The 27,159-nt window shown below is 43.3% G+C and overlaps 1 protein-coding gene across 1 annotated transcript in view; it reads right to left on the reverse strand.

The window, feature by feature from the left end:
- Positions 1-27,159, reverse strand: part of TDRD1 (tudor domain containing 1) — a 2,513,511-nt gene that overhangs the window by 1,397,364 nt on the left and 1,088,988 nt on the right. Inside the window, exon 13 of the mRNA XM_044055533.1 lies at positions 26,875-26,997. Within this exon, the coding sequence (XP_043911468.1) occupies positions 26,875-26,997 (123 nt within the window). The remainder of the gene's footprint in view (positions 1-26,874; positions 26,998-27,159) is intronic.

Genomic DNA, 27,159 nt, shown 5'->3' on the forward strand with positions numbered 1-27,159 from the left:
CCTGCAAGTCTTCAGCCGAAGACTCAGACACATCCGAAGCCTGCTCATAATCCCCAACACTGGTTCCATCCTAGGCCTCTTATCAGGAGGGGCATAGAGCCTCTAATTAAAGTAATTAAATCTTCTGCCATTTTAAGCATGTGCTTCTTGGGCACAGAACCTGAAGAACTAGGAGTGACACCCACAGAAGCTAAACTAGACCTGCCTCTAGGAGAAGCCTTGGAAGCAGAAAGAGAGGGCCTAGACACCTTAGGAAGGGAGGGCAGGACAGTTATCTGAGAAGCCCCTACAGCCTGACCTGCCACCTGGGAGGCCACATCCTGTAAAATCAAAGTTTCTCCCTGGGACTCCAGAGGCCTCCGTGAACCACCGGTTCCACTGGCGCCTCTAAAGAACCGGCGTCCGGTTGGACGACTCCTCTAACCTAGGTTTAACTGCCTTGTCCTTGCGCTTCTTTGAGGAAGCGGCCGGAGCATCCGGCGGCATATTGTAATTGCACCGCTTCCCAAAGACCAACCTGGCACAATCCAACCTTCGCTTTATAGTGCGTTTATTGAACCTAGCACAAAAGCGACACCCAACAACGTCGTGCTCAGGTCCCAAACAAGGTATACACAAATTATGGTAATCCCTATGCGGTATCTGTTTCCCACAAGAAATACAGTTATTCACTTTTTCTGACATCCGGTAAACCACTGAGGCAAGAAAAAACCAAAATATTCCCCAACGGGGTACTTAGCCAACTTTGACTCGGTCTGAAACTCCGAACTCGAAAAATTTCAGAACGCCGAACGGCACTTGCAACACTGCTTCTGCATCGGACCATGCGGCAAAAAAGACTGAGGATATGACGTCGGTCATGCGCATTTGTACCCTGACGTTCTGATGTCAGTCAAATGCGCCTTGACCGACGTCAGCCTTATACTCTGATATTCGGGCCGACCGAGGGACAGCGGACTACCCAAGTGTTAGGACTGCAGCAATGTGAGATGAAGAACATCAGGAGGTATAGCCAGAGGCCTATGCTGGGGTAAAAACAGAAATTCCCTAAGCCTTTTCCTGGAATCTGAGAAATCCTGACCTTCCCACTTAAAATGCTCCCTCATGGAATGGAGGGTCTCTGAAAAAGAAAAATCCTCAGGAGGAGAAGCAGAAGGAGTAGAATCATCCACATCAGAATCAGAATAAGGAGAATACTCCTGCAAGTCTTCAGCCGAAGACTCTGAAACATCTGAAGCCTGCTCAACACTCCTTAACTCAGGCTCCACCCTAGGCCTCTTATCCGGAGGGGGCAAAGAACCTCTAATTAAGGTAATCAAATCTTCTGCCATTTTAAGCATATGCTTCTTGGGCACAGATCCTGAAGAACTAGGAGTGACACCAACTGAAGCTAAACCTGGCCTGCCTCTGGGAGAAGCCTTGGAAACAGAAGGCCTAACCACCCTAGGAAGGGAGGGGAGTACAGTAACCTGAGAAGCCCCTTCAGCCTGACTTGCCTCCTGAGAGGCCACATCCTGCAATAACAAGGTCTCCCCCTGGGCCTCCAGAGAAACCTCCGGTGGAACCACCGCTCCACCGATACCTCTAAAGAACCGGCGTCCGATGCGGACGACTTCGTCTACCCTGGGCTTAGCTGCTTTATCCTTGCACTTCTTTGAAGAAGCGGGCCGGAGCATCCGGCGGCATAGTGTAATTGCACCGCTTCCCAAAGACTAACCTGGCACAATCTAACCTTCTCTTAATAGTGCGCTTATTGCACCTAGCACAAACGCGACACCCAACAACGTCGTGCTCAGGCCCTAAACAAGGAATACACAAGGTATGATAACCTCTATGCGGTATCTGTTTCCCACAAGAAATACAGTTATTCACTTTTTCTGACATCCGGTAAACCACTGAGGCAAGAAAAAGCAAAATATTCTAACGGGTACTTAGCCAACTTTGACTCGGTCTGAAACTCCGAACTCGAAAAATTTCAGAACGCCGAACGGCACTTGCAACGCTGCTTCTGCATCGGACCATGCGGCAAAAAAGACTGAGGATATGACGTCGGTCATGCGCATTTGTACCCTGACGTCCTGATGTCAGTCTAATGCGCCTTGACCGACGTCAGCCTTATACTTTGATATTCGGGCCGACCGAGGACAGCGGACTACCCAAGTGTAAGGACTGCAGCAATGTGAGATGAAGAACATCAACAAAGTCTAAGAGATGTGCATGTTGAAGCCAAACTGACTTAAAGAACTACTGAAACTTCCTCATGTGGAGTTTGGCTACAGGTAGCATAGGTATGGTGGATGCCGTGACACCCCATCACTGGCAACAGTGATCAAGGAGCCTCAGTCCTCACCACTAGCACCAGTGGGGGATATACATTTGGAAGGACGACAAGTACACACACAGTGAAGTGCAATTTCCCTTAAGGGCACACAGACACCACAGTCAGTCTTGGTCTGGTTTCTTCCTCATTCTCCAGATCCCCAATAAGACTCCCCACTGCCACAGCTATAGAGTTGAGATCCCAGCTGAGTGGCCAAGCCAGAACCGCCAGCACCCTCTCTGTACAACCAGTGCTTCGTGTCCCTGTCCAAGTAGCTGACACACACACACTGAGATTTGACACACACACACACACACACACACACACACACACACACACACACACACACACACACACACCTGGGAAAGGTTGGCACAGGTTTACTAGCTATGCCCCCTTCTGCCCAGACTATAAGGTAGTTTTTACTGCCAACAGCCACTTCTTATCAGCTACTTTAAGACCCTTAACAAAGGGTGTCCAATCTTACTGTGTGATTTTACTATTAATCCAAATGGTAGTTTGACCAAGAGCAAGGTTATTAGTAGTGGCCCACAGTGTCACCAAATAAATATGCAAGTACTCTCAGAACTTAAATAGGTCTCACAAATATCAGCCACAATGACACATTTAAATATACTTAACAACCAATACAAAGAAAATACTCTGTAAAAAAATCAGTTGCATCAGAGTTTTAAATCACAGGAAACATTTAAAATAACATTGTAGAACAATCTCAAATAAATTAAAAACATCTAAATTAAGCTTTGCTATATTTCTGACTATCTATGAGAAATTACTGTTTCATAGACTTACCTACAGAGCCAGCAATGCAGATGTGGTGAATGGGTCTTCCTGTTGATATGGTCAGGTCAAAGACAAAATACAAAATGCAGTCTCTGTCTGTCCCTCCCTCTCTCAGAGACTACTTAAATTAATATTCTAAATACTTGCAGAATGACATCATTTCTCGTCATCTGACTTCAGTTCCCAGGCTCACAAACAACCCCCACTGATGCAGCTGTAGCATTTAGCATCTACCTGTGAAAATACATACACCTTACATCTTTTGGCAAATGATGGAAGTCATAAAATGATTTACATTCCTCCACATTTAAAGACGATACAAAAAACTTCTCTATTACAGACTTTTATCTCCTGTTGACTGAAACTAAAAAATAACATCCCTTTGTAACATGGTTATACAGTAATTTAAGCATTCAGCTATTCTGAAGTTAACTTCTTGTGTTTCAGTTCCCATTGTTAAAATATACATGTAGAACAGTTACAATAATAACTGTTGGGCGGCACAGTGGTGCAGCGGTTAACGTTGTCGCCTCACAGCAAGAGGTTCTCCGGTTCGATTCATGGCTGGGGTGCCTTCTGTGTGGAGTTTGCATGTTCTCCCTGTGTTCGCGTGGGTTTCCTCCGGGTACCCGGTTTCCTCCCACATTCCAAAGACATGCATCTGGAGCATTTCTCCCCGGGTCTCCGCTGAAAACAGGCTCTGTGGAACCTAGTCGGACTTTCCCGGTCAACAAATGATAAATAAATAATAAATAAATAATACATATACATTTCTGCTCCGTACTTTACAAAATATCTCTTCAGCACACGTCTCTATAATATAACATACAGCTCTCATACATTTGTAACACAGGTACATGAATCATGTTGATATTCATAAATGACATACAACCACCTATAAAATTCCAGACTGCTGGGCTGACAGTATCTCCTTCTGTCACACTTCTATAGAAATCACATCAATACTCTCAAATAATATAATTTACAAAATTCCAGATAGCTGGGTTGGCAGCATCTCCTTTCATGACAGATGCCATGAAACCCAGATCTCTCAAACTCCCTATCTTTAACGGAGGCCAGAGGAAGGAGAGTCTGAAAAAAGGAAATGAGAGTTAAGGCCTTGGGAGGAGGCAGGGGTGCCAGCATAGGCATTATCTGACTCCTGCAGCCTAGAAAATGCGAAACCGGGATGGAATCAGAGGAGATTTTTTGAAGTTTATTGCGAAAAGCAGACTATGAAGAAGAGAACTGGCAAAATTAAGATTTTTCAACAGGATCTCTAGAGAGGAGGCCTGAATCAGTAGGTCTTCCAAGTGAGGAAATACTTGGATCCCCTGAAGTCTGTAAAAAGTAATCACAGGAGGGAGGCATTTGGTAAATGCCCTTGGGGCAGTAAAAAGCCCAAATGGGAAAGCAGAGAACTGAAACAGCCAGGAAAGCAACAGAGAAATGCAAAAACTTCCTGAAAAGATGATGGATTGGAATATGGAGATAAGCATCCTTGAGATCCAGAGACACGATACAAGCCTGAGGAAGCAAAAGAGGAAACAGTCTGAAAGGGCAACATTCAAAAAGCGGGCACCTTCAGAAAAGTGTTTAGATGAGCAAGGTCTAGAATTGCTCTCCAAGTATCTTCTTTTCTGAGAGCTAGAAACATTCTGGAGTAAAACCCCTCCCCCCTTTGGAACACAGGCACCTCTTGAATAGTACCCCCTCCCCCCTAAGTCAAAGGGTCTTGAAGTACCTCTGGGGAAACAAGTGAGTTGTTCCTGAAGAGGCTGGGGAATGCCCATAAAAGGGGGATGGGATTTCCACATCATGAAATAGCCCTGGCGAATAAGGGACAGAACCCAAGAATCCTGAGTAACCTGAAGCCAAACAGCGAGAGAGAGAAAGAAAGGCGAAGAGAAAGAGGAACGTGGTTGGGAAGAGAAGGATAATCAGACAGCAACTGGTATATCTGGAAACGAAGACTTCAGAGTCCCTGAAGTCTGAGTAGCCTTAGCAGGAGGAGCCTGTCTGTCCCTCTTTCTGTCCTTAGTAGGAGGGTGAGATTGCCTGCGAACAAAGGCAGGCTAATTGAGATAGTTTCATTGAAATTTAGGAACAAGAGACAAACACATGTTTGAAATCCTGTAAGGCCCTCCACTTATCCTGAAGAGACAAACAAACCAGCATCAGATTCCCCAAACAAGTGTTTATTATCAAGAGAGGCATCCATCAACTTAACCTTAATATCATCAGGCAATGGTTGAAGTCGAAGCCAAGAATACCTCCTCATCACTGAGCCAAAAGCAGCAGCCCTAGAAGAGGCATCTGCTGCATCATAACTACACTTGGTGGAATAACAAAACCACCTGAGAGGAAGTCCCTAGCAGGGAAAGAGCAGAAGTTATACACTCAGAGTCTGAGAGATCGGAAATAACCTAACAGGCCTGAGAAAGGCGACCCAACACATACATCTCATAATTAATAGCCCTAAAAGCCAATGTAGCCAAGGTGTAAATCTTATCTAGCCTTTCTGTGGCTCTGCTATCTTTAACAGAAGGCATTAACTTGGGCAAAGGAAGCACATGAGAGAGCGTATTCAGAGGCTACAGACACTACTGACGGGTCAGCAGCAGAAGACTTGTACAAAAAGTTATAGTCCTCTGGCACCCTATAAAACAGGTTTCTTGGGAGCAGGATGCAGAGAATCAGGAGCTTTAGAGGCATTGGAAAATGTATCCAACAAAGCAGCCAAAACAAGAGGAACAGCAGAAGGATTCAGAGGTTCCATCTGCAGCAGCTCATAGTACCTCTTATGGGTTTCAGACACCTGAGCACAATCCTATTTAAAAAACTCCATCATCCTGGAGATTATGTCCCCAAAATAAATTTCTTTGAAGAGAGTATCAGGACTGTTGTATTCTTCTTCTGCTGACCCACAGTCAGAAAGAGAAGGAATTTGTTAAGAGTAAGCAAAAGATTCCTCATCAGAATCCAACTCTTCCTAAGAGGAATCCTGCTTCCTGCTCCTTTTAGGAGGAGTACATGATGGGGGGGGGGGGGCTGTAAAAGAAATCCCCTGAGAAGGTTTTAATGCCAAGCATTAAACAAACCCTAACTGAAGGCCTGACACTCGCTCTGTGGATCCCTAGGGGCAAAAGAGAGAGAGAGAGAGATATGCTTAGTTTCTTTATTATTTAATGGAATGTCTGCCCTGTAAAACTCAAAGGCTCTGACCTAGGACGGGATTCAATAACAGCAGTTCTGACTTTTTCCCCAACAAAAATTTGAGGAACACCCCCAAGCCCCTTAATCAACCATGGTTCCCCCTGAATGTCTGAAACAGACGTCAGCAAAGCCTCACTGGATGTGCTGAAGGTCGGATTCCCACCGGCCTCCAACCCGGTCATGGCAGAGGAATCCAACAACAATGCCGGGTGAACCTCTTGGTTCCTAATGACATCGGGAGAAACACCTGGTTGAGGCTGGACAGTAGATGATTCTGGTCTTGGTTTCTTAACTACCTTCTTCCTTAACGGCTGACCCTCGAGGCGGGAAGTTCTTCCCATGGTATCCTTATTGAGCAGCTTAAGTCGCGGATTCTCCAGATAAAAGGCAAGGGAAGAAAGCCTACTTCTCAGAGTTTTTGCAATAAAAGCTTGACAGAGCAGGTCGTATGGTCATGAGAAGCGCCTAAGCAAAATTAACATTATTCGTGGAGGTCTTTATGGGAAATCTGTCTCCCGCACTGGAATTTACCCTTTCTGGATGACATTAACCCCCAGAAGCAACCAAAACTCAAGAAAAAACAAAATCCTAATGGGGCCCTTCTCTGCAATGTCTTGGAGAGCAGCAAACAGGACGTGGGTGCTCAGACAGACGACAGAGAGATGCATTCGGACTGGCTGCAAGAACGTAGGCATTCAGACTGATTATCGAGAGATGCATTCAGACTGGCAGCAAGAAGTTCTGAGGATGGTACGTCCAGATATCACCTTTATGCCCTATCCTATGCAAGGAGCATACGTGTGACTTATGTCGTACCCAAAAGGCTTTTGTATACTGTGTACCTAAAAGTAGGCTTTCGTATACTGGCCAGATGTCGGGCTACCCAAGGTAGAGAATCCCAATCTTAAGGAATACTGCAACCAGTCAATGGAAGGATCTTTAGGGTGACAGCTGCTGCCATGGATCCCAAGGGCTGTAAGATTAGTTGTGCTAAAAAAGAAGTAAGTAATATCACTTTCTGGACCCGAGACCTGAGTGTCTGAAATTCGTGTTGGAGGAAGAGATGCTATGTGACTGACAGTCTCGAAGAGCACCTATGAACTCCAGACTCTCTGTAGGTGTGAATTGTGATTTGCTGCAAATGACTGATACCTAGGTGAACACATAACTGGAACAAGTAGTCCCTTGCCTGTAGAAAAAGATGTCAGTTGGGGCAGTTAACAGACAGCTGTCTAGATACAGAAACATTCTGAATCCCAGCAGTCTCAGGTGAGCTGCTGCCACCACCATGTATTCGGTGAACACCCTGGGGGCAGTGGTGAAGCCAAAGGGCAAAGCTCTGAAATGGTGATGACTGACTCCCAGACGAAGCATGGATATCTTCTGGTGTGCCTATTAATTTTGACGTGATGATATGCATTCTGAAGATCTATAGAGTACATCCCATTGTCCCTTTCACAATAGGGGCAAAATGGACTGAACCATGACCATCCAGAACCTTGAATATTTCATGCATTGGTTTAGTCTGCTCAGACCCAGGATGGGTCTCAAGTCCTGTCTTCTTTGACACTAACAAGAATCCTGAGTAGGCTCCAGATTCTAACTGGTCTGGGTGGACCTTCTGAATTACCTTTTTTGAGCAACTTTTATATTTCTAATGCTGTCACCTCCATCTGATTGGGTGGAACATCTGAGATTCTTTTAAATTTTGAAGATATTTGAGAATATAGTATGATATACCCTCTGGATATAATTCTCTGTACCCAGGAATCTTTTGTGATTGATGCCCAGGCCTTTAGGTGCAGAGACAAACACACCCCACTACCTCCAGAGGGCAACATTCGGGAAAACTTTCAGGAGCACTGGTAGAGTTCATCTGAGAAAGAATCCCGGAATCCCTAGTTCTGCAGGCCACCCCTGCCATGGGGGTGGCATCTTCCATTAGAGTTCCCTCCTCTACCTTTGAGAGAACTATCTCCTCGTAAGTCTTGGAAAGGGCACTGGGACTTGTGGAAACTCATCTTTTTACACCTTATTGACTCTGGGAAAAGGGCAATTGAGGTACAAAACACATCCCAACAGCAGACAAGGTTTTTCCCTAATGCTCACTTCTGGAGAGCGCTTATTTCACCTTTGGGCCAAATAAGGTAAAATCCATCAAACGGAACACTGATGAAGACATGAAGGGCTCAACAAAAACGCTTAAGCGCATCCAGGCATGTTCTCCAAATGGCTATGCACAAACTGGCTGCTCATGAGGCACCCTCTGCAGCATGGGATATCAAATTCATGGACATGTCAGCTATTGAGTTAAGGGTAGCCAGTTGTGAATAGATTGTATTTTGGTCATCCAGAGACATGGACCTGCAAAGATATTTGGACAGCTCCTTAGTCAAATGTCTCCACAAACTTGTGAAATGTACTAAGTAATTCAATAACCATAAAGCAAAGGTTGCTGAAGCACAAATGTGCTTACCGCACCTGTTCAAGGTCCTAGATTCCTTGTTAAGAGGATAGACAGACTAGCTCTGCAAGCTCTTTCTTAGTGGCTGCTGCCACAACTATGCCATATACCAGGAACCACTTCCTACAATACATTCTATCCTCTGCAGGGCTAAAAGTTTAACTAGATGCTTGGGGATGAGCTACATAGTACCCAGCTCCTTCCAAGGCTAGCATGAGACAAGAAATTTAAGCTCACCAGCCATGGGAGTCACCCAAAATGTAGCCAAGCCAGACATGACAGCCTCCAGGAACACCAACTCCTCTTGGGATAGGGTGTGTCTGATGATCAACCACCTTTTTGCTTTAAGAGTTCAAGTAGGTCTCCAAAGAAGACATCTTCAAGTACGTCTTCAAAGTAGTTGTCCTCAGGTGGAGTTCTGAGGGAACTTTCCTTCATCAAAGTCAGTGTCCTTGGTAAGAGATTCCTGAGGGGAATCAAAGTCTCTCCTCTTACATGTTCTCTTCCAAAGGACATCATCAGTAGGATGGTCTAGGGAGGTATGGAAAGTGACAGGGGAAGCCTTAAGTGGCCGACTCAAGACTTGAATGTGCTGGTTGTCCCAGTAGGATAAAAGAATTAGGCTCCGATTTAAGACCTGCAGGAGGTACAGATATGTGATCTGAGGGAGGCAGGGATGTCCTATCTCTAGGTATAGAGAAGACCCTCTCCACAATTTCAAAGGCATAGGGTGTAGGGGAGACAAAAGCTGCCAGCACCAGGGTTAAAATCTCCTGCGCTGACAACACGTGAATCCCTCAAGGACCATCTGAATATGGAGTCAGACCCAAGCTGTCCAGCACTGAAGTGCCTAGGGGCAAGCAAGTCTCCAACAATTTCATAGTCAAACCCCAACCGTCCCAGATATGGCACACAACGCTTCAGCTCTGAGAGTCCTCCTACTCTGAAAGGTTCAGAGAAAGACCGCTCAGGGAAGGAGTAGTCAAAAAGTGACCTGTTTTTGGATCCAGAGAGGACACTCCCAGGGATCTCTGGATCCGAGGGCTCCAAAACCACAGGATGGATTCAAAGGAGGAGAAATTAAGTGAGAACTGGTGATGGGCAGGCTCACCGATTCAATGTTCGATGAAGTCAGAATTACCCCCCCCCCAATCTGGATCGGAGCGCTGAAGAATTTCCTCAACATCCTATCCACTCTGGCCTTGGAAAAGCTCCTGGAGGATCTAAGCAAAGAGCTAGTACGTGGCTGCTTGGGAGTGTTTACATTGAGACTCCTGTAGAAAAGAGGGCTATTGAACAGGTATTGGATCCTGTGAGTATCTAAGTGACTGGATCCAAGGAGAATTCTCTTTTGATGTAGTAGGATTTGTGGAAGTCAGATCAGACTTCTATGAAATTTTGGAGGATGGAGATGAAGTTGGTGATGGATCCAGGGACCTTTTCCTGATTTCCTTGTCTTTAGAAACCAAATCAAGCTTTCCTTTGTTTAATTTCTTGGAAGGGGTTTGAGCCCCAGTTGAAACAGAAGAAAGGGAAGAAGGAAGCAGAGCCTTCTAAACTAACTTGTTCCTTTTCTCAGTAAGTGCTCTGGTACTGAAGCCAGCACAAATGAAACATTAAGAATCCAAATGAGTAGCAGTCAGTCAATAGAGACACTCCCTGTGAACATATGAATTTAGGAAATGTATTTTTTAAATCCAGTTCTTGCATCTGTAAATGTGTTTATCTTTTAAAGCATACCATTTTATCAGCAAATATGGTCTGTTCATTTATGTGATCCTAGTCACCTGGGCTGTGCCTGGAAATGGTCCATTGAGAAAAGTATACTACCCCAGTAAATGAATATAAATAAATAAATATTTTTTAAATATGCATGAATAATTTTTAAATATGAGGGCGGCGCAGTGGTGCAGCGGTTAACGTTGTCGCCTCACAGCAAGAGGTTCTCCGGTTCGATGCTGGGGTGCCTTCTGTGTAGAGTTTGCATGTTCTGCCCGTGTTCGCGTGAGTTTCCTCCGGGTACTCCGGTTTCCTCCCACATTCCAAAGACATGCATCTGGAGCATTTCACCCCGGGCCTCCACTGAAAACAGGCTCTGTGGAACCTAGTCGGACTTTCCCAGTCAACAAATGTTAAATAAATAAATAAATAAAAAAAAAAAAAAAAAAAAAAGAATGTCTGTTACCAATAACCTAACTTGTATGCATACATATTTGCAATTAAATTTTGTGCTTCAAATCTCAGTGAAAAACATTAACCTGTAGAAGTAATTCATATTTTCTTTAAGAAATCTTTAGCAGTAAAATGCTATAAAAAATAATAAATAATTGCATAAACCTTAGGTTGTCTTCTCCAGTCTATATGTAAGTGGGGTATAGTCCCATGCAGAAATATCTTGCAACAGTTTGTGTGTGTACATGCCTGTGAGCATTTATAATTAACTTGTGCACAAATCTGCACATACCCTTTTCTGCCAAAAACATCAGAATACCTTAGCTTCCATGCAATACACATTTTTTCCTGCATAACTGAGGTTCTGCCATTAAAATAACAGTAAAACATCAACACTAAATAAAGGTCCACACTTGCATTTAATTTCTCACACTTCTATAAAGTTAAACATCTAGTAATATCAAATTTAACCCATGAGATTAATTTTCCTTTCAAACTCACAAAACATTACTAGTCATTTATGACAACAGGCATACTACACATAACTGGACTTCAATACATTGAAACCAAATTGTTACTGCTGTATTCAGTTTGCATATCAATAAATTTGGAACTAAAACCTGTTTAAAGATGACTATTAAAAATGTCACTACACAAAAACTAACAACGGAAGTAGTTTATAAAAATCAAGTCCCTTTCTGTGCAAAACTTCCTTTTCTCTTCTCTTTTCCGGCTCTAAAATCATCTAGCAAATGGAATGCATTTTTCAAACACAGTCTATCACTTACAGAAATGCACGTAGAATGGATTATTTTCTTTTCAAATTGTTCAAACACAGTTCAGTCTACCTGGGAGAAGATCTGAAAATCATTGCCAGAAGAATATTGTTTTTCATTTTAAATTGCAACACATTTTTATCAATCTTTCTTGGGTAAATCAGAACAAAAATCATGGCTGAAACTCACAAATACTCCACTGTTTATAGATTTTAACCAGTTCAAGGCTAAGCTTTAAACTGCAAAAGAAAAACTTTAAAACTTCTTTGGAAATAACAGCTGCAGTGGCAGAAAGTCATATTTTGACAGACTGAATATTCTCAGAATTTATACTAATCAGCCTTGCTTGTATCTTATTATACGTTTCTGTCTGCATGATAGTGAAAAATTACCTTGTGTATGTTCTCTCTCTTTGGTTCTGCTGTTTGGCAGAGACAATTTTACCGTTGACAAGTGGAGTACCACAGTGTTCAGTCCTGGGTCATCTCCTGTTTGGTATCTACTTTTCTGAAGTACAGGCTAACACAGAAGGTCTTTGGCTAATGAAGTTTGCTGATGACTGCAAACTAGGAGCCATAATCGAAACTCCCAATGATGTGGCCATCCAACAAAGGGGCCTCACCGAGACAGATGCCTGGTGTCAAAGCTATGGCCTCAAGCCCAATACCAAAAAGTGCACTGTCATCCCCTTTGGTAAAAACGCTGTACCCATAAGCTACCACATAGGTGGTAGTCTACTTAACACCGAAAGTGTAGTAAGAGACCTTGAGACACAGGTGGACAGTAGTCTCTCCTTTGATAATCACATTGCCACAGTCATCAGGAAATCCTTCTGCATGGCACACCTCATCACAAAAGGTTTCTCATCCAGGAATAAAAGATGTCATTGTTCCCCTCTACTCATTGCTCATTAAATCCATTATAGAGTACAACGCTCCCTTTTGGTATGCATCTCACAAGACATCTACAAGTGGAAAGGCCGCAGAAATACCTCACAAAGAGGATTACCGGCCTCAAAAAGATACCCTACGCAGACAGTCTCAAAAGAACTCCAGCTTTACTCCGTCACATATCGCCTACTTAGAGGCAATCTCTGCCTAACGTACAAAGCTATGTCAAACCCAGAGCTGTTGGGACATGCTCCACTTAAAGAAATCCCAATTCCTCCAAGCTACACTCTCTAGAGACCTAAACCTTGTCACCACAATAAACAAAACATGCTGGAGGGATAGATGCCTGTCCCAGAGACTTCCCATACTCTGGAACAAACTACCTATCCATATCAAACAAAGCTCCTCATTAGCACTCTTCAATAAAAATCTTGATGATTGGATGGGAAATATGAAATTCACCCCCGGGGATCACCTCTGTGGCTCTGCTCGATAGGGGCACAGGAAAATAATTTTCTTGGGTGGTGAAAGCAAGGGTACCTTTTTGCCTAGGCTTATAAAAGCCCTAGGGCCAATAGCCTAGTACCTACCTATGAACCTACTGCAGTAAATCATACTTCATGTCATTAATGTTCTCTAGAACGAAAAAGCATCTATTTGTTGGTGGCTTATCTTACCACTGTTTTGTACAGGATTGTGACAACCAGACTCTTGTGCAGTGGGTCAACTGTTTCACTGTGGATAGCTTTGCAATTGCTTATTTTACACCACTGCCCTTTCCTTTCTAGGAGAAGGTCTACTGGACTTGCATGTTGGCTACCCTTGTATGTGATCTTGTGTCTGACTCTCTTGCTGAACCTTGTGTTTGCAACCATCAAGCCATTTGTCAGACAGAAGTCTAGAATAGTCTATCTTCCTTTACTCATGTTGCCCCATCCATGTGGACCTAGGTATTCCTAACATCCTGTTCTGCCTGTTCCAATATGTGACTTTAGGTCCCTGATAATCAATACCAATTCATTCGCTCTCTTGGAAGGGAGACTAACTTACAGAGGGATGTAAGCAGAATATGCCATAGTAGAACAAAGGAGAAAAAACATAACACTGCAAAAATCAAGCAATGTTAATGAACAATATCAGCAGGTGGCTATGATGCAGAATGCACCATACTGCATATACTGCCTGATAAATATGCACTCTTCAACACCATCAAATGTGCAATATGCAATGCTTTCAAACCATGTGGTTACAACATCTAACACATTTAGCCACAACAGTAAAAAGACCCTTCAGAAGTTACAACATCACTCCTCATAGCAAAGTACAGTTGTGTAAAATCTTACCATAACAGTGGATGTCCTTCTCTTCACTGTTGCAGTACTCAGTACATAAGGGATCCCCTGTCAAGGGCAGCCTGACATCCTGCCAGTATACCAAAGTCTTAGGTAGCTTTAAGGTACACCAAACGTCAACACTTATGCTCCTCACATAGTGTAGAGCATAAAAGTAACATCCACATATACCATCCTCAGAACTGAGAGCTTGAACAGGAATGCAAGTCGAAGGGAAAAAAAAAAAAAAAAAAAAAGAGGTAACCAGTGCATCCAGAAGACCAATGGACCACGGGGAGGTAGGAGGGAGTGAATACTGCAACAGTAAAAAAAGAACATTTACCATTATATTAAGACTTTACACAGCTGTACTATGTCCTTCCATTTCACTGTTGCAGTATTCATTACATTAGGGACAATGCTAAAGTTCAGGAAGAAAGCTGGGAGGCAGAATGACCAGCAGAGTCTTCTAGGAAGCCATGAAGGATGACCATAGCAAAACCAACTCTAGCTTTGGAGAATCCATCTAACTTGTAGTGCTTGGTAAATGTATGCACAGAAGTCCAGATAGCTGCCTTAAGAATAGAGTTAGTATCCAAACCCTTGAAAAAAAGCACCAGAAGAAGCCACAGCTCTAGTAGAATGAGCTTTAAAAGAATAAGGAAGACCTCTTACCATGAAATGAATAACAAAAAGAAATGGCTTTTGAGATCCAAGAAGAAACAGTTTGCTTGGATACAGGTAATCTTAAGGACTTGGGCTGAAAGGAAACAAAGACCTGATCATATTTCTTAAGTCTTAATCTTATCCAAAAATCTGAGCTGTCTACGCACATCCAATGTGTGCAGCACCTTCTCAGTGGCAGACTGCAGAGAAGTGAAAAACTGGGCAAATGAATAGACTGATTAGGGGACAACTCATTCACCACCATGGGCATTAAAAGGAGGATTAGAACAGGAGGACACCCTGTCAGAGGACAAGCCATAATGGCTTGAAGCTCAGACACCCATCTGGCAGAATAAGGGCTAACAAAAGTGCAGCCTTCCAACAGCAATGTTGGAAGGAAGCTGAGAATGCAGGCTCAAAAGACCACTGAGCCAATTTTTCCAAAACAAAATTAAGATCCCATTGAGAAGGAACAGGCTTCCTGGAGGCCTAATGTGAAGGACTCATGAGGCTTAATGTGAAGGATGCCTTTAAGGAATGGTTTAGTTTCAAATCTAGATGCTAAAGGAGGAGATAAAGAGACAGACAGCTGATATGTAGGCCTTAACAGAAGGATAAGCCAAACCAGCACTGAGCAAGTCACAAGATAAGAGAAAACCAAAGGTACTTCCACAGATAGTGGATCCAGGTTACAAGAGACACCAAAAGGAAAACTTCTCATGTGGATAAGTAGGATTTCCTAGTATTGGGTTTCCTGACCTCCTGCAGGACCCTAAGCACATCTTCAGAAAAAACGTATCTATGTGGAATCAAAATCCTATCACCCACAGTGTCAGCTGAAGAGTAGACAGGTGGGGATGGATGACAGATCCCTTGCCCTGTATAAGTAGCTCCACCCTGTGACGTTAACTTGTGATGAATGCACTTGGCTAAAAGTAGAAGAGGTGGGAACCAATGCTGTCTCAGCCAAAAGGGATTCACCAACAAGATCTTGAAAGCATCCTGTTGAATTCTGAACCGGACATATGGATTGAGAGAAAGGGGAGGGAAAGCGTAAAGAAACATCCTCTTCCAAGAAAAAGATAGTATGTACACCTTCCAAACCAAAGGACCTGGGACTCTGGCACAAAACAGAGGAATGTATCTGTTCAGAGGGGATGCAAAAAGATTTGAGGAATACCCCTCCTATGGGCAATGTCCAGAAACACATCCCTGTGAAGCATCAATTCGGGGGATTGGGTTAAGGACTTGCTCAGTATGTCTGCCACAATGTTTTGACCTTAGGAAATGTAAAGTGCCTGAAGAGTCACTTGATACCGAATAGCAAGATCCCACACTAGGACTGCACACTAGGTCTGCCAACTAGCAAAGAAGACATGATCTTGTCCCCAGCTGTTTGTTTACATACCACATGACTGTGGTACTGCCTGTAAATACCTTGAGAGGTTCTGGGGAGAAAAGTGGATGAATAAAGCCTGAAGAGCAAGCAGAAGGTGAGACAGAAAAAGAAACAGCAAAACTACTACCAATGGTAGCAAAAAGGGACTACACACAGTGTAGAAAGAAAGTAAATACTAAGAATAATATTTAAAAGGTACATACTGTACAAAAGTCCAACAAAGGGAAAGAAATGCTAACAATAGTATTTCGAGAAGTACTAACTGTACGATCAAGTATGAGATGGGGGAAATAACTAAGAATTTAAGAGAAATTAGCAAAATAACTAGATTTGAAAATTCTAACACTTATCTGACAAACACTCGAGAGATACAGTCAACCACGTCTTTAACGTAAACCGGCAAACAAGACCTGAGGTAACAGGGTTGGTGGATTATGGGTAAGGGAGAAGCTCAAGTTTTTGGTTGCCACAAGCTTTAGCAATGGCCAAGTTGAATCCAAGGGATTGGATCGAACCCATCACCTGAGGATAGAATGAAAATTTACATCATCTGCTTGACAGGTGTTCCTGAGGAGGCTGAGGCATACCCATGAAAGGCAGAAGTGATTTCCGAACCATGAAATACCCCTGGCAAATACTGGACAGGAGTAAACTGCTCCAACGTCAAGAAAGAGAGCACTGAGAAAGGATTGTTAGCCGAAAGCTTTGCTTTAATAAAGTTTTTGCTTGACGTTGGAGCAGTTTATTTCTAAGTTTATCGTTATTTTTCCTGTTAGCACAGTATCCCCTTTATTACCACCAAATACTGGACAGGACCCCAGGAATCCTGAGTAATCTGTAGCCAAGCAGGAAGAGAGTGACAGAGACGAAGAGAAAGAGGAAAGTAGCTGGGAAGAATGTGATAGTCAGACAACACCTGGTTTATCAGAAGGAGACTTCTGAGGCACAGAAATCGAACTAGCCTTAGCAAGAGAAGCCCCACTTGCCATCCTTTTTTACTCTTAGCAGGAGGGAAAGATTGCCTGTGAACATAGGCTGGCTTATTGGGGTAGTTTCTCTGATATTTAGGCACAGGAGAAACAAACAGACGTTAAAGTTCCTGTAAAGCTTTGCCCTTATCCTGAATAAACTTAAACATAGCAGCAGCAGCTTCATCACACAAGTGTTTATTACCAAGAGGGGCATCCATCAACTTAGCGTTAATATCAACAGGCAAAGGTTGAAGCTGAAGCCATGCATACCTCCTCATCACTAACCCAAAGCCAGCAGCCTTAGAAGAAGCATCTGGCGCATCATAACTACACTTGATGGAATGATGAGCCACCTGGGAGGAAAGACCCTAACAGGGAAAGGGCAGAGGTTTCACCCTCAGAATCTGGAAGATCAGAAATAACCTAATAAGCCTGGGACAGGACAGCCAACAAATACCTGGACATATGGGTCTGATAATTAACAGTCCTAAAAGCCAAGGTAGCAGAGGTATAAACGTTCTTTCCTAGCCTTTCCATGGTCCTGCTGTCTTTATCAGAGGGCAGTAACTGGGGAGAAGGAAGCAAAACTGGCAGGGCTTGTCAAAAGCGATAGACACCACAAAGGGGTCAGCAGAAGGACATTTTTACAAAAATGTACATTCTTCAGGTACCCTATAGAAGCCATCAGGTTTCTTGGGAGCAGGGGGGTGAGTCTCTGAAGCCTTAGAAAACTGGAAGATGTAACAAATTAGTCAAAAACAGGAGGAACAGCTGAAGGCCTAGGAGAATCTATCTACAGCAACTCATAATACCTTTTTGTACCTCAGAAACCTGAGCATAATCCAATTTAAAGAACTCCATCATCCTGGAGATCTTGCCCCCCCCCCCCCAAAAAGAAATCACTCAGGACTGGTAAATTCCTCTTCCTCTGATCCATAATCTAAAGGAGAAGGTATCTTTGAAGAGTAAGCAAGGGATTCCTCATCCAAATCCAGCTCCTCCTCAGAAGAATCCTGTTCCCTGGGTCTTTTTTTTTAGGGGAGAAGAGGACGGGGGGGGGTGCTGGAAGAGACAGTAGAAGAGTCCAGCATAGGCTTCTTGGCTGCCTTCAACACTGATGGCTGTCCCACAGAGTGAGAAGTACCCTCAATTGTGTCCTTTGCAAGAAACTTAAGACAAAGCACCAAAGAAGGGACTCTACTAAGAAGGTTTTAGGAACAAAGGCATGAAACATAGAACAGGGCGTATGGTCATGGGTGGCACCAAGGCAAAACAGACAGTGTTCATGGCAGTCTTTACAGGAATCAGTCTCCCACACTGGCATTTACCTTTCTTGGAGAACATGAAACCCTACGAGCAACAATAGAAGAAAGATAAGGAAAAAAAGATCCCCAAGAACAGACTTATCTACAATGCCTTGGTGAACCACCAATGAAACGGGCACTCGGACCAAGAGACAGCATTCAGACTGGCAGCAAAGACGTTCTGAGGATGGTACGTCTGGATGTCACCTTTATGCCTTATGCTACGTGAAGAGCATACGTGCGACGTACAGCATACCTTAAAGCAAACCAAGGCTTTGGTATACTGGCCAGACATCGAGCAGACCTTGGCAGCAGATCCCTAATGTAAGGAGTACTGCAACAGTGAAATGGAAGGACACATATAAAGGCTTTGTTTGTTTGTGTCTTTCGGCTTTTCCAGGTTAGGGGTCGCCACAGCGGAACTCCAGTCCGCTAATGATTGGCAGTTGATTTTTACGTACCGGCTTGCCAGGCCTGATGCACAACCTTCAACGAAGGTACGCCCATTCACGCACGTCTCCATGCAGAAGATGCTCTAGCTGAGAATCGAACCAGACAGCGTCTTACTGTGAGGCGACAACGCTACCGCAGCACCACCACCGCGGCTACAGATTGAAAAAGAAATACTGATAATGAAAACTTGTAAGGAACTATATACTACTTGGAAATCTTTTCAGCAAACAAACAAATAGTAACTTCTTATAACATGAATGAATCAAACAAAAGGAAATTAGTCCTACCTTTACAATGGGAAAGCACTTAAATGCTGGATGGAGATGCAAAATAGCATGGAGTTGCACTACAATTTAAATCTTCCATCCTATACCCTCAAATAACTGCTGCTGCCACACTAACTTAAATATCCAGTCTCAAAAACTGTTTGGTAAAAGAAAACATACCCACAGTATGGAAAAAAATATTGTATCCTACCTCTTCACAAATGACAAAACATTAATTGACTAAGTAATAGGCCCATCAGCTTTCCTGTCACCACTTGCAAAAGTGCATAAGAAGTGTAGTCAAGCTGAGCTCCTGAATTACATCTTAATAACTGCCTTACATCAGCCACACAACATAGTTTCCACCCACTCCATAGTAGCACAACAGCTATAACTAATTTTATCACCTCCATAAACCACAAAAGGAATGAGAAAAAAAAAACGTGTTTCCACGGTTTTCCTACATCTTTCAAGAACCATTCTACACAGTCTTCCATCCTAACCTGCTGAAAAAATTCTCTACCCTTGGACTTAGTTCAGCTCCACTTTCATGGTTCAAAGCTACCCTTTATATAACAGATCTAAAGCTGTAAAATGGCTAACCACCACCTAGCCATACTCGCTTCCTCACTCAGTGAGTGTTCCCCACAGCTCAGTAGTTGGTCCCCCCTACTTTTCAACACTTTCATAACTGACCTCAATACAGCAAAAAAGCATGCAACCTCAGTACAATATGCTGATGACTCCATCCTAAACTGCAGTGACAGTAACCTTCATATGCCAGAAAAAGCAGCACACACAGGGAGTCCCTTAGATCTATCAAATCACAGCTAATCAACTCATAAGTTTTAAACCCCACCCTTAAAAACAAACTAATTCTTTTTACCTCTTAAATTACACATGAAAAAAATAAGTTCACAATCATCTCCTAAAACACTAGAATTAAGCTTATTTACCCATACAAAGCTGTTAGATGTGACTATAAAAACAAATCTAAAATTCAGCATTCAAACATTCATGCAAAGCATGTAACCCTATAAAAAACAGCATCCTACTTACTAGCTCTACTAGAAAACATGCTGCAGCATTCTTTCTCCCAAAATTTCTCTATGCTGCCTGCATTCTGTCTAACCTCCATGCAACCCAGACAACCTTCTAGAGCACTGCTACAACAAGAGAGCTAAACCTACAACAAACCCTATAAAGCTCACCACTGCCTGGCAGTCTAACAATTTTCCTGGCTAATGCTTCCACACTATTTAGCCCTATCACAAATAATCATATCCCACAATCTCATTTACAATCCTAACCACTGTCATACCCTAGCCAACATTTTCCAGCTATACTTTCCAAAAAGAGCTGTTGGTTCGACAGATAAAGACGATCTTTCTAACCTCCAAGGCAAATAACCATGCCAGTGACTGTCTGCACTCCTGTCATGTTTTTAGGCTGTGGAACTCCTTACCTTTTGACATCAAACAAATGAATGAAAGTAAGCCTTTCAAAGTGCAGCTTACAGACTACATGAAAATAAACGTGCGCCCCGCTCCAGGCCTTTCTATCGCACCGTTTCCTTTACTCTACTCACACTACACTTGGAATCACTCTTTTCTTCTTTTCACATTAACTTTGCAACCACAACTTGCCCAACTGTGCACATCTCATCTATTGTCTCATTACTTTCCATCATATAACTGCCTGTGGCTCAACCTATAACCCACAGGCAACGAAACAAATCTCTCCCTCTACTTTCTGATGTACACTGTCACCTGCTATAAACAAAACTGTCTGGATGACGCATCATCTAAGTAACAGCCTTATGTGCTTACAAAGGTTAACTACTTACTCTATAATCTGCATTACTGCTACAGCATTGAAGTGCTGAATATCCGACATAATATTCGCTGTCTCTAACCTAAATTTTTTTCAGTGTCTGACTAATGTACTACTATATGGTGAAAACTGTATTTGCTATCAAGCTACTGTTACAATTTAATTATGCATATTAACCTCTCGAATTTGCTCCCCAGGCCTTTGCCGACAAGGGGTAAAGTAGAGTTGTGTACACCTACCATAAATGTAGATGTTAGAGTGTCTTCACTGTTGCAGTCATGACTGTAGGGTTCTCCCCTGCCGGCAGGCAGTCCTCGGTTGGCCAGAATCCCAAAGTCTGGGTCCGGCGTCGGCTGTTCAACCATGCTCCCTGACATCAGAATGCCAGGAGTACAAAGCTGACAGCTGACGCCATCTTCTCCAGTTTTTCTTGCCCCAGATGTCAGGAGTCCCAAAATGAGAAAGGTCCCATATCCTTTGCAAATACACCTCAGAAGAATGGTGAAAAAAGGAGCCACACAAAAGTAAAAATAAAAGGGGACAGGAGGGAGGGAAACCCAGACTGCAACAGTGAAGACACTCGAACATCTACATTTATGGTAGGTGTACACAACTGTACTATGTTCATCATGTTTCACTGTTGCAGTCATGACTGTAGGGTAGAATCCCAAAGCAGAATGAAAGGGAGGTGGTCATAAAGTAGAAGGGGCAGCTAAAAGGCCCTGCAAGACTGCAGAGGCAAAGCCTGCCCTAGACTTAGAGAGGTAGATTGTAGTGCTTTGAAAAAGTATGCACTGAACTCCAAGTTGCAGCTTCCAAAATGTCTTTCGTAGGAACTCCCCTGAGGAAGGCAGCAGAAGTGGCAGCAGCTCTGGTGGAATGAGTCCGTATACTCCCTGGGATTTGCTTTCCATGGTGTGAATAACAAAATCTGATTCCATGAGCAATCCATTTAGAAATGGTCTGTTTTGAAATGGCTTTACCTTGGGAACTTGAAGCATAAGAAACAAACAATTGTTCTGATTTTCTGATGTCCTTGGTTCTGTCCAGGTAAAAACGTAGTTGTCTGTGTACATCCAAGGAATGTAAGATTTTGAGTGGGGAAAAAAGTTGGCAAGTGGATAGTTTGATTTAAAGCCACTTTGGAAACCACCTTAGGCATGAAGGTAGGATTAGTCCTCAAAGACACCCTGTCTTGATGAAAAATAATATAAGGTTCCACAGCCATAAGAGCTTGTAACTCTGAAACTCTCCTGGGAGAGGTAAGGGCTAACAAGATGGCTGTTTTCCAAGATAAAAACTTGATGTTAGAAGAGGCAGCAGGCTCAAAAGGAGGCAAGGTGAGCTTTTCCAAAACATAGTTGAGATCCCAAGCAGGAATGGGAGGAGATCTAGGAGGTCTTAAGTTCTTAGCTCCTCTGAGAAACTGTCTCATGAGCTGGTGGGAAAAGATTGGAGGGTCTGTATTACAATGAGCAGAAATAGCAGAGGCATGTATCTTAATGGAAGAGAAAGAGAGACCTTTATGTAAGAGATCTGTCAAGTAAAGTAAAATTAAAGGAATGTTCGGAATAAGAGGATCAGAATCCTGAGCCTGCATCCAAAAACAAAATCTTTTCCATTTTTCTGCACAAGATTTTCTAGTGCTAGGACATCTGTCTTCTAAAATGACATCCATAACCTGCTTGGGTAGGAGAGAAGAAATCAAAGGCCCTGGATTAACCAGGTCGCCAGGCTGAGAGTGCTGACATGGGAGTGTAGAACCTGACCCTGATGTTGGGACAGAAGGTTCGGAGTTTGTGGTAAGAACCAAGGGGGCTCCAGGTATAGGTTTTCCAGAGTGGGGTACCAAAACTGTCGAGGCCAATTTGGGGCCAACAAGATTATCATCTTGGGCTTGTGCTGTTTGATCTTTAATAATACCCGTGGAGGAAGAGGCAGAAAGGCATATCCCGAGAGGTTTCTCCAACTGAAATATAGTGCATCCACTTTCCAAGCTAGTTTGTGGAAAGTCCTGGTGCAAAAATTCTGTAGTTGATGATTGAGATGGGATGCAAAGAGGTCTATGTGAGGACGTCCCCAGACTGCTGTTATCATCCTGAATATTTTGGTGTCCAGCATACATTCGTGTGGGTCCAAAAGGTATCTGCTCAGACTGTTTGCCAGGAAGTTTTGTTTCCCTTATAGAAACTGAGCTTGAAGGTCCAGATTGCAAGCTAGAGCTGTGTTCCATAGATCCATGGCTAGTCTGCAAAGTGGGTAGGAATGAGATCCCCCTTACTTGTTTATGTACCACATAACTGTGGTGTTGTCTGTCCGTATCAGTAGTTGTCCTGGTTGTAGAAGATTCCTGAAGGCCATTAGAGCTTTCTGAACGGCTAACATTTCCTTTAAATTGATATGCAGGTGCTTCTGATCCTTTGTCCAAAGGCTCTGCAGACAGTTGCCCTGAAAATGGGCTCCCCAAGCATAATCCGAGGCGTCTGTGGTTAGAATCTGAGTGGCAGGAGGCAGACAAAAGGGTTTCCCTTTGTTTAGAGTACATGCCCTGGACAACCAAAGGAATTCCTTTTGAAGACAAGGCAGGACGGAGATCAGTATGTCTAAACTGTGGGAATGCGGAGACCATACACTTTTTAGGTACCACTGTATTTTCCTCATGTGTAGTCTTGCATATGGTACGAGAAGGATGCAGGAGGCCATGTAACCCAAAGCCTGCAGGAATCTCCTTGCAGATAGCTGAGTTAAAGTTGCCAAGGTTTTGAAAGTTGAAGCCAGCTGTAATTGTTTTTCGGATGTCAGAAATGCTATCTGGGTTGTGGTGTTTAGAAGAGCACCCAGAAAAGTTATCTGTTGTGAGGGTGTCAAATTTGACTTTTTTATGTTTACAGAGAATCCCAGGAACTTGAGAAGGTTCTGTACAAATTCTAGATGCTGGAGTAAGACATCCTTGCTCTCTGCCTGAATTAGACAATCGTCCAGATAAGGGTAAATTTGAATTCCCTTGAGTCTGCAGTAAGCTACTACTGGAGCCAGGCATTTGGTGAAGACCCTAGGTGCAGTAGACAATCCAAAGGGCAGCGCAGAGAATTGAAAGTGCCTCGATCCGGCCTTGAACCTGAGGTATTTTCTGCGTTCCTGCCTGATGGGAATGTGTAAATATGCCTCCTTTAAATCCAAAGTTACCATCCATGCATTTTTGGACAGCACTGGAAGTAGCTGCTGTAGAGTAAGCATCTTGAATTTTGGAATCTCTAGAAAGGTGTTCAAGACTGACAGATCCAGAATGGGTCTGCATGAGTTTTGCTTCCTGGGGACTAGAAAGAGCCTTGAGTAAAAACCTTGTCCCATCTCTGAAAGTGGAACTAGTTCTATGGCTTTCATAGCCAAAAGAGCTTCCACCTGGTTTAAGGCCTCTGTCCACTGATGCTTTGGAAGGTCTGGCCATTCGCTTGGCCTTGGCAGGGTATGAAAATGGAATTTGTAACCTCTTGAAACCACATCCAGAACCCACTTGTCTTGGGTTATATGAGTCCAGTTTTGATAAAAAAGAGTTTTCCTCCGAGAGGGGCTTCCAGGCAAGAAGTTCCTGCAGCCCAACAGAGGGAGTCATTGAGTCTGTTTCCTATGAGTTTGTGACCTGTCCTCTCCTCCCCTAGGGGTGGAAGCAGTCCACTGTCTTGGTCTATAAGAAGCTTGTGTTTGAGGCCTTCCTCGGGAGCGTCTATATCTACCCCTCTGAGGCCTGTCTGAATTGGGAAAGGACCAATTTTTAGAAGGCCAATTCCTGCTAAATCTGGGTGGCTGTACTTGTAAGAAATCTTTAACTGTTTGCATGGATTTCGCCTTGTCCTCCATCTTTTTAATCACCTCTTCAGCCTTAGGACCAAACAAAACATTATGCTGAACAGGAGCATCCAATAATTTAGCTTTTACTTGTTCTGGCAAATTTTGTTCCTTTAGCCATGCATGCCTTCTAATAACTGTGCCGGAGGCAGCAGCCCTACAAGAAGCCTCCAAGGCATCAAATCCACAGTGTAAACCATGCTTCCCAACTTGTTCAGTGGAATGCAATAAGTCATGTAATTCCTTATCATCTGCACAGGCAGAAATGGAAGTAAGCTTTTGTTTTAAAACAGACAAGAGAAATTGCTGGTATTTCAGCATATGAAACTGACAGTTTAAAGCCCTAATGGATAAAGTAGCAGAAGTGTACACTTTTTTGCCCCATCTTTCTAAAGATCTAGAATCCTTTTCAGTGGGAATGGGTTTTTTGGCAGAAGCGGCCTTAACTCCCTTAGGACCCTGAGAAATGGTTTCAGGGTCAGCAGTAGGGTTCTTGTATAAAAACTGGTGGGAATCAGGAACCCTATAATATCTATCAGGTTTAACAGGAGCAGGAGGAAAAGAGTCAGGGGTTAAGTTAGCCTCTGAAAAGGCATCATCCACAATATCCAATACAGGAGGAATAGCCAGGGGTCTATGTTGGGGGAGAAGAAGAAAATCCCTTAGTCTTTTCTTAGATTCTGAATACTCCTGTCCTTCCCAGTGGAAATGTTCCCCCATTTCATGCACAGGTTCCCCAAAAGAGAAATCCTCAGGGGGAGAAGCTGAAGGAATGGATTCCTCAGCATCAGAATCCTCATAAGGAGGGAAAGAATATTCCTGGTCAGAAGAAGAAGAAACAGAAGCCTGATCAGAGGAATCATAATAAACTTCCTGCCTTGGCCTTTTATCTGGCGGGGGATGTGAACCCCTAATCATAGTAAGTAAATCCTCCGCCATCTTGAGCAACTGTTTCTGGAACTTGGGAGCCAGTTCAGAAGAGGCCTGTGTTGCTTTGATTTAGAAGGAGTCTTTGCCTTTGTCTTTGGCTTTGCCTTTATTAGAAGCTGAGTAGGCCTGAAAACCCCTCCGGAAGCCGGTACCTGCACAACCGGAGCATTGTCCGAAGGTCCTGCAATAGAAATATTCAAAGGCCTAGTTGGCTCCTCGTGAGAGTCCATTTCGGCCATCGGTTCTGAAATGGCCGACGACAGGGGCTGCAAAAGCGCCTCACTGACGACGGCCGAACCTGAAGCTGGCTCCGCTTGTGCGATATCATCAGATTTGGACCTCAGAGGCCTGTCTTTATCCTTGCGACATTTGTGAACTCCGGTAGCCGGAACCGTATCAGACGACATTTTATAGTTAAAACGTCTACCGAAGTAATGAAAAGCAAAATCGTACCTTTGTTTAATTGTACGTGGATTGAATCTAGCACAAAACCGACAACTAGCTACGTCGTGGTCAGGGCCTAAGCAAGGAATATAGTAAGAATGAAAATCCTTATGAGGTATTTGCTTCCCACATGAAATACAATTATTAACGTTTCCTGACATCGGACTGGAGCAAGAAAAAGTTTCCCCAACGGGGTACTTAGCTTTGAGTGGAGAAGAAAGTCTTCGGACTGAAGTTTTTCAGCAAAAATCGTCAGGAGTCAGCCGACCGGCACTTGCGAACTGCTATCACCGCACGGCAAGAAAGACTGGAGAAGATGGCGTCGGCTGACAGCTTTGTACTCCTGGCGTTCTGACGTCAGGGAGCATGGTTGAACAGCCGACGCCGGACCCAGACTTTGGGATTCTGGCCGACCGAGGACTGCCTGCCGGCAGGAGAGAACTCTACAGTCATGACTGCAACAGTGAAACACGATGAACATCTTTTATTACATACCCATTTGGGCCATCTGGGTAAACAAACAGACGCACAACATACAAATAAAAGCTATAAGTGTGTGTGTGTGTGTGTGTGTGTGTGTGTGTGGGGGAGAAGTTTTAATTAAAACAGTTCAGGATGATAAAGATGTATGTTAAAAAGTCAAAACAAGGACGCTAAAGCAAATCAGTGCATTACTCAACTGTTTCAGTAACACAATGTTACATAAAATATGCATTAATAACATTAAAAACAAATTAAAATTTTCTCAATTCACAAGAAAAAGAAATACTTTTAATAGCAAAATCTCACCTTCAGTATTACAGCGCTGGCAAAAGAAATCTCCAGGACTGCTGATGAAACAAACGATAACTTTTAAAGACTGCTTAACAGATAATTCAATGCATTCTGTAGTAATTTTATTTCCTGGATGCACTGTGAATAAATAAATCCAAATAAACAATCAAAATAAAACTATTTATAACAAAAGCTCTTCGAAGAAACAAAGTAAGTACAGGAACTACTAACAAAAGATATGTACTCACCCATAAGGATGCATCTGTGTAGTCTGTTTCCTTCCTTTATAGACTCATAGGT

The sequence above is a fragment of the Protopterus annectens genome, chromosome 14.part0, assembly GCF_019279795.1.
Source record: "Protopterus annectens isolate FY-2018-M chromosome 14.part0, PAN1.0, whole genome shotgun sequence".
In the NCBI taxonomy this organism is placed as follows: Eukaryota; Metazoa; Chordata; order Ceratodontiformes; family Protopteridae; genus Protopterus; species Protopterus annectens.